The sequence below is a fragment of the Cryptomeria japonica genome, chromosome 6 (assembly GCF_030272615.1).
Source record: "Cryptomeria japonica chromosome 6, Sugi_1.0, whole genome shotgun sequence".
In the NCBI taxonomy this organism is placed as follows: domain Eukaryota; kingdom Viridiplantae; phylum Streptophyta; class Pinopsida; order Cupressales; family Cupressaceae; genus Cryptomeria; species Cryptomeria japonica.
The window spans coordinates 29,983,562-29,991,966 of NC_081410.1; the positions used below are offsets into that span (position 1 = coordinate 29,983,562).

The window sequence follows — 8,405 nt, forward strand, 5'->3', positions numbered from 1 at the left end:
TTTTCCTTACTATATCAATAATAACCTACAAGTTACCTTCGACTTGAGTCTCTCTAATCTCATGTTGATTACAAAGTTCTTGGCCAAATAGGAGAACCAAAGCTATTGCCTTATTATTTGATTTGTTCTTCAATTTTTTAATCCTACATAAATTAATTTTCTTTGTTCATTACATACAATGCAACTTGATCCTAATTCTTCATTCCCTCGTATTGTTCCATCAAAATTTAATTTAATCTATTCAAAATTAAATAAGATCCATATTACATTCTTATAAAATATGTTGGTGATTTACTAAGTCATCCCATAAACATGAATTTTTTTTAGCATTTATTTATAAATATATTTTGTAACATTATTTTATTTCAAATCTTCATTTTAAAAATATACCTTTCTTAAAAAGATTAAGCTCTCTCCCCCTCTCTATATATAATATTATTTTTTCCAAAGATATTTATATGAATTTATTTCTGTTAACTCATCTCTTTTAATATTAGTTTATTATCCTTAGGAAAAATTTAATCTCTAATAAAATCGTTATAAACCATATAACTTCCCCAGCTTTAACTAGGTAATAACCACTTTGACTTGGATCTAAATTCTACGTTGGAATTTTTTTTTTTTTTGAATCAGGACATTTGTTCGATGAGTCTAGACTCTAGAATCAAAATAGACAGCTTCCAAAACAACGGCGGCAGAAAAAGGGCAGATGATGGGACCCTGGTTTAGCAGACATTGAATTGTATAGCCAATCACATTTTCCTCTGCTTTTCAAATTCGGAACTTTCGGCAACAGTAATGGCGGGTTTGACTCAAAACCACGGTTTGTCCGCACTCTGTCTTGCTTAGCCGCAATTTATCACTAAACAACCTGCCAAAAACTATTATATTAACGGATCTCTTCTAATGTGTCCACTGCAACGAACGATCAGCTTTCTCACGGTTATTTTTGTATTCGAATTTCTTGTTGAAGGAGAAGAAAAATTTAAGTTTCTTGAATTTGAATGGCCACTTCTGCTTCCCTTTCTGATTTCAGTACTCAGCACTTGGTCGCCGAGAAGCAGTCATGTCATTACTCCTGTAGCAGGTTCTATGGTGGCAGCCATAGGACCACTCGAGTTGTTTTGAAGCATAAGTTCTTGTTCTTGTCTGGGGACGTAAGATTAAGCAGTTTTCATCGCCGGAAAGCCGGTTATTTAAAGCGTGGCGGTGTTCGGTTCCCGAGAGCAGAGTTGCAGAGGGAGAATTCTGATTTTGGGTTCGTGCTTGATGGTGTGCCTCATCTCTCCGATTGGCTGCCCAATTTAACTGTAAGAAGAAACAGTTTCTTCCTATAAAATGCTTCGATTTGCATTGCAACTCTAGAAATCAGGGCATTTCAAATATGTTAGTAACATTATTGTCTTTTTAAAATATTGCTAATAGATGTTAGTATTAAAGGTGGAGTTGCTAGTAGCAAGCATAAATTTAGGTATGCTTCTTATAACCGGAGCTTGCATCTAGATCTGCATTGTACATCTAGAAATTGGATCATTTTTGTTATCTTTATCTTCTGTTTCGATTGAAAATGTTGAATTAACATTTTGTACATCTAGAAATTGGATCATTTTTGTTATCTTTATCTTCTGTTTCGATTGAAAATGTTGAATTAACAGAGATATTATAAACTAATTCATTTTTCTGTCTGACATCTTAAGCTACATTTTCGATAGAAATGCTTAACCATATTGAGAAAGCAATCAATATAAGTAACATGGTGGGAAGTATTCTGCAAGCGGTGCATAGTATGGGTAGTTCTTGTGCTCGATTATTTTGGCTTCCTAATTTAGCAAAATACTATTTGCAGGAAACCTTTTATTTCGTTAGTTATCTGTTTCTTGCATGTAAGGTAATTTTACACTGCAAAGATTCGACATTGCCAGTTGACCTTGTTGTTTGTCGGTAATTAATTTGAATCTATCAATGTTTTTAAAGAATTATCTTGTTGCGAGTTCAATTACTCTTTGGCTTGTTGGGGTTTCGTCAGGTATGACTCTGGCTTGTTCAGACACTGTAGGGTATGACTTATGTAGCGTATGTGATGTTTGAATTATTAACAACGTGCATGATTGACGAATATTTTGTAAAATTTAATGAAGTATCCATAGGAAAATATGTTTTGCTGAAACCTTAGCAGGTTCCCTTAGGTTTTGCTTTCTTATTGCATTTTTAGGGCTCTTACCAAATGAGAACTCTGTTGCAAACAAGGGGATTCATGTTTTGGTTTCTTGTTTATTTTGTACTGCACTTATCAAATGAGAATCCCTTTGGGAACAAGGGAAGTTTTCACATTACTCATATGTATTGTTGAAATTCTGTGCCCATTAAGTATTGATCTCGTGACCAAAGCTCTAGAGTATCGAGGGAATGCCCGGATGGGCTTGAATTAGGTTACTCATCATGACAATCACTTGCAATTATTCTATTGCACTCTTCATATTAGCTTTAGATTATTATTATCGAGGCTGAACTTTCCCCTTGACCTTTACAATTAGGCCTGATATCTGGTTGTGCCCTGATGCTTTGATTGACACTCTGTGATTGATCTTTGATATAAATACTAGAACTTTAAGCAGGAAATCTCTTTTCATTTTGAAAGTAAACACAAATGTTTCATCTAACTATTCATAAGTTTAACTTGGTTGTTTTTGCCATTTGCAGACTTACCCAAATCCTTTACGAGACAACCCTGCCTATTCTGACGTTGAGTAAGTTTACACCAGGAATTTCATTCATAATATTGTGCTTTTCAATTTAAGAGTGATGGTTTACCGTTAAGTGTTATACATATGTTTCACAAGGTGTATTCATTTGATATTTCTTATCATATTCGTTGGGAGATTTCAAAGCTTACTTCGAATTATTCCAGGGTTTGTTATTCTACATTTCATTTTGTTTTCTCATTCAATGTTTGTTGTTTTGGCCTTTTCCAGGCAGTTCTTTGTTCATCTGGATGATGTGGTTCCTAAAGATGTAAGTTCTTACTTCTAAGATTGCATTCCATACATATGTTTGCTATTAGGACACTAACAACTTTAAATCGTAGGTTCCTTTTTTGGTCTCTCGTCCATTTTTAATTTAAGTTTATATCAAAAGCTTAATCTATTATTTGTCCATCCATATTTCAGATTGTTGTGCGAATGAACAGCCCAAGAGGAATTCATTTTCGTCGTGCAGGACCACGGGAAAGGGTATGCATATTCTATAGAAATAGACTTCTAGATGAAGGCCCTATGCATGCTCACACTGACTTCATGATGCTGATTTCACTCAACAGGTCTGTTTTAAACCGGATGAAGTGCGTGCTTGTATAGTAACATGTGGAGGATTGTGCCCCGGACTGAATACTGTCATTCGTGAAATTGTATGCGGTTTACAGAACATGTATGGAGTTACTGATGTGCTTGGTATTGTGGTGAGTGTATGCCTTATCCATTATTTCCCTTTAGCTGAAAAACTGAGAGTTATTATAGATTAATAAAAAATAATGTGCATCAAGAATATGGCATCAGAGTGCTATCTCCTCCTATCCCAGCAAAGAAGAGATAGCACATCTCGTTGTGGCCCCCAGTCAAGATCAAAGTTGAGTTCCCAATCTTGCAAGAAAACATATAAAAAATTAAAATCTATGGTACAGGAATAATTTTGGGATCCTTCATAAGTGGTCTTGCATCTCCTTACCACAGGAAAATAATTTCAGTTTTTCCCTACGCTTCTTTTAAAGTTTGAAGCTTTGATTACTTTCATTTTATTTTTTTGACTACTGTCTTTGTTTGTAGAGATTCACTTGGCTGTCCATAATGTCTGACTCTTTAATGTTCACAATGCCAGTCACTTATGTTTACTCCTCTATAGAGATTGAAGATCTTTATGATCTAAAGAAGTCATGGTTTTACTGAAACATCGTTTCCATCACTGCCAAATTCAATATAAATTTGTTGACTTCTTTGTTTTGTAATATTAGGTGTATTAAAAGTTCGCTACATTCAGGATGATTTTGATCAATGCTTACATTACATTTATTTGTGTTTGAGATGGTTGCTGGCAAATTCTTAAAAAATGTAGTTGCTTAGGAATTCAACAAAATGCTTCAGTTAATTGCATATTTGTTAGATTTAATGACTGTTAAATTATTAATACGAATGACGAAATTCTGAAAATGATATCTATTCTATAGATTATTTTGGTGTAAGAAAGGATTTGCTAAATGCAATGTTTTCCTAAGCAATCTCGAATTTGTGGATTTTACTCTGCAGGGAGGTTACAAAGGTTTTTATTCTCACAATACAATTCCATTAAATCCAAAAGTTGTCAATGATATTCACAAACGTGGGGGTACAATTCTTGGTACTTCACGGGGTGGTCATGTGACTTCTAAAATAGTTGACAGCATTCAAGACCGTGGCATCAATCAGGTAATAGCTTGTTTATCTGAACAAAACTCATCCTTCACCACTTGGTGTTTTCTAGCAATATATATAGCATGGTGGATCTTGACTGTTACTGTTTTGGGTAAAGGTCTACATACTTGGAGGTGATGGAACTCAGAGAGGAGCAACTGTTATTTATGAGGTATTTACATCTTTTCCAGATACCACAACTTGAGCTCTGAGAGTATACGGTGATGTAGCAATTTTCTTAGTTGCAAATTTGCATGTTGAGTAGATGAGAAAATTCCTTGAGGTTCATTTTTTTGGATCTTCCAATCAGAAGGCCTTTTGTTAAGGATTCAAAGAAGTTTTTGCATTTATGTCTAGGAAATAGGCATCCATTCCAACACCACATTTTGAAACCTCCTTAATTTGTGCTCTTCGTATGTTGTTCCTGTGAATGAGATCTTATTCAGAAATAATGGATTATCTATTGCATCAGTGCCTCTAAATGTTCTAATTTTGGAGATTACGTGTGTGTTCACTGTTCAGTGTTGAAATTCCTTTTTGGATATTTGCGTTTAGTTTTAATCTCGAAGCTTGAATAGCAGCTTGCTAGCTTCTAGAAATTTAAGATAGCCTCTTCATCATGTTCAGTTTTTCATATGCTTCCATGTAATTTTGTAACCAATGTTGTTGCTGTGAATGTGGAAATCATATGCAGGAAATCCAAAGACGGGGTTTGAAAGTGGCAGTTGCTGGGATTCCTAAGACTGTTGATAATGACATTGCGGTATCGTGAAATTTTGAATTTAATATATTATGATTTATCACGAGCCATGAACATTGTCAATATGAATAACTAGTGATACTAAAAATTTGAAACTGTCCAGATGATTTGGTGCATACAATTTCAACTGTCTTGGCTTTGCATGTTCTTTTATTAGCATAAATAAGAGTGATGAATACTGACCTTTCTTCTGGATATTAATTTTCAGATAATTGACAAGTCATTTGGTTTTGATACGGCTGTTGAGGAAGCACAAAGGGCAATCAATGCGGCACATGTAGAAGCAGAAAGTGCAGAAAATGGTGTGGGTCTGGTGAAGCTTATGGGTCGATACAGTGGTAAGTTGAGAGGATGTTAATAATTTTTTTCTTTGAGACATCATAAAGCCAGTCTTTATGGTTTTATGTTTCCAAATTCATGATGAAAATGTTCAAATCAACTGTTTGTTCATGTCATAGAACTGAAGCTTTGAAGTAACTCTGTAAGTCACAGAATATTATAGGATAAATTATTTAGCTATTTGTTGTGCAATTGAATTCTAAAAGCAGATTGAGGTCCGTATTTGAGTGTTACTCTATATACTACAATTGGGAATGTATATTATACCATCCTCTGATAGTCCAAATTTCTGAAAGATCAATTTGATAAAGAAATGAATGGGTTTCTTTTCTGATGCAGGATTCATTGCTATGTACGCCACACTTGCCAACAGGGATGTGGTAAGGCCTTACTTTAATTTAGGTCTATTTAGTAAAGCTCTTATGACCAAGGATGCCTAATTTTATTTGCTGAGTATTTCCTCACTAGTACATATGACATATATTTTCAAGTGATGTGAACTGTTAAGTGAGACTTTCGAAAGATTGTTGTATCTAGCAATGTCAGATCAACTAAATGAAATATGCCATAGAGATTTTTTTCATTTCTACATAAGAATGAAAGAAAGTGTCAATTGAATGTAATCGTAATAAATAGTTAGTCCAACCAGGTTCTGAAGCTTATCACATGAAGTTTTCAGATGTTTCTTCGAGCCAAGGAAACTTGTCGTTAACTTCTGACAAGATTTGGTGTCTTTGTGCAGGATTGTTGTCTAATCCCCGAATCCTCCTTCTATCTTGAAGGGGAAGGTGGACTTTATGAATTTGTTAAGAAACGTATTAATGACAATGGGCATGCTGTAATAGTGGTTGCGGAAGGTGCGGGACAGGAGCTTGTTGCTGAATCTATGCAGAGTATGGATAAAGCGGATGCTTCAGGAAACCAATTACTGCTGGACGTTGGTTTATGGCTCTCCCAAAAACTCAAGGCGAGTTTCAAAAATTCGGTTATAATGTTGTTTCAAAGATTTTATTGACAATCTAACATAATTAAAACTTGTTGTAGCCATTTTAAAATAACTTTCATATTGTTGTCTTCAGGATCATTTTCGTACAGAGCACAAAGTGCTGAACTTGAAGTATATTGGTATGTCTCTTGCTATCACTGAAATGCCTAGATTTAATCCTTTTGTCTGCATCTTTCTTCATTCAGCAGATTTTCTTCTCATCTCTTTGCATTCACAGAATTTTGAGTGCCGCCTAGAGAATCTTTACTTTCAATATTGGAAAAGTAGATGCGATTTGATCCAGATAATCTTTTTTGCAGACCCAACTTACATGGTCCGTGCGATTCCAAGCAATGCATCGGACAATGTCTACTGTTCTCTTCTGGCCCAAAATGCCATTCATGGAGCTATGGCAGGATACACTGGTTTCACTGTTGGTTCGGTGAATGGCAAACATGTTTATATTCCTAATGCTGTAAGTATTCTTTCACAAAAAGTGAATATTTGAACATAAAAATAGTTGTCAGGCTTAATTTAGTGGAATAATCCAACTTGTCAGGCTTAATTTAGTGGAATAATCCAACGTGTCAGGCTTAATTTAGTGGAATAATCCAATTTTTTTTTTTTTTGGAATAATTCACTTTTATTGAAAAAAAAAAATAGTTGTCAGGCTTGATATGAACAGTACATGGCTTAATATGAACAGTACATGAACAGTACAGGAAAAGGGCTTTCTGGCATTTTAGGGTCATATTTATGGTACTAATATGAACAGTACAGGAAAAGGACTTTCTGGCATTTAAGGTCATATTTATGGTAGATCACAGCAGGATGCTCCCATCTGAGGCACATGTTATAGTTTATCTAATTACATTTATTTATGCTTGAATAAACTTCTAGGGTATATCTTAGCCCAGCACTGAACTTTGGCATACTAAACTGGGGTATTTTTCATATCTTCTGCAGCATATTACAGAGACTCGGAAGCAAGTCAATACCACTGACCGTATGTGGGCAAGGTTGCTCTCTTCTACAAACCAACCTAGTTTCCTAAGGTACGAAGAGATCATGAAATCCAAGAGGGAAAAAGAATCAACCAAAATGCTGGAAGAACTTGATGCCCGTATTGAGAAAACCAATTCCTCTACTGTACCGGAGAATGGACTTGATATGAAGACAGCGGAGACTGCTCGTAAAGAGAATGGTGTGGCTGGGAACAAATTGTATGCTACTGTAAAGAATAAAGAGAAGAAGAAAGAAGAGGGAGCTAACTAAAGGTCCTGTAGTGCTTTAAAATATCCGCATCTCATATTACAAAACATTGTTTAGATTACGAGGCAAAGTGAAGCTTTTAATAGGAAGCACCGCAGCAACGGAGTTATTCAATTAGTAGTGAGTGATATATAGATAGAGAATCCAGCGAGTTTGTTCTGGTTTATAATCCATGCTCCATTTGAGCTTTTACAGGGTGTGCACTGCACCACTAGATTTTCATTTGTAAAGTTTATTAATTTTGACATTATAGTACCAATTTAATTTGGCACAACTGTTAACTGAGGAAAAATCTGTGGCAAACGTAATTTGAAGTTCATTTTTATGAAAACAATAGTAGCATGTGGGAGCTAACATATTTTGTAAATGAGTAGTACCGGTGACTCCGATTTGCAAACCAACAAAACAAAGTCTAACAAAGCTAATTTCAAAGAAGAACCAACAAAGTCATTAGGCATTGAGAGGTACACCATTAGGGGAGGATTTGTTACAATAAATTAATTATGAAATGGTGCGCCACTTCATGTCTAAAGTTGTGTGCCACTTCACTTAAAGCTGTTGCAAGTTGTTCAAAACATTTAATGTTTTTCATCTATAAAATGAGTGTTCG

General features: G+C 35.0%; 1 protein-coding gene across 1 annotated transcript; it reads left to right on the top strand.

Moving 5' to 3' along the window:
- The first annotated feature begins 703 nt into the window (after positions 1–703).
- On the top strand, positions 704–8,069 carry LOC131069986 (ATP-dependent 6-phosphofructokinase 6). The gene is made up of 14 exons (XM_058005535.2): positions 704–1,310; positions 2,701–2,747; positions 2,973–3,012; positions 3,168–3,230; positions 3,317–3,454; positions 4,296–4,454; positions 4,558–4,611; positions 5,134–5,202; positions 5,408–5,537; positions 5,878–5,918; positions 6,281–6,505; positions 6,618–6,663; positions 6,844–6,998; positions 7,490–8,069. The coding sequence occupies exons 1-14, from the start codon at positions 1,005–1,007 to the stop codon at positions 7,796–7,798; spliced, it is 1,782 nt and encodes a 593-aa protein (XP_057861518.2). The 5' UTR covers positions 704–1,004; the 3' UTR covers positions 7,799–8,069.
- Positions 8,070–8,405: the final 336 nt, after the last annotated feature.

Excerpts from the sequence above, each read along its gene's own strand:
- LOC131069986 (XM_058005535.2), top strand. The coding sequence starts at position 1,005 with ATGGCCACTTCTGCTTCCCTTTCTGATTTCAGTACTCAGCACTTGGTC. Across the intron at positions 1,311-2,700 it reads ATTGGCTGCCCAATTTAACT|ACTTACCCAAATCCTTTACG; the intron begins GTAAGAAGAAAC and ends TGCCATTTGCAG. Across the intron at positions 4,455-4,557 it reads AAGACCGTGGCATCAATCAG|GTCTACATACTTGGAGGTGA; the intron begins GTAATAGCTTGT and ends TTTTGGGTAAAG.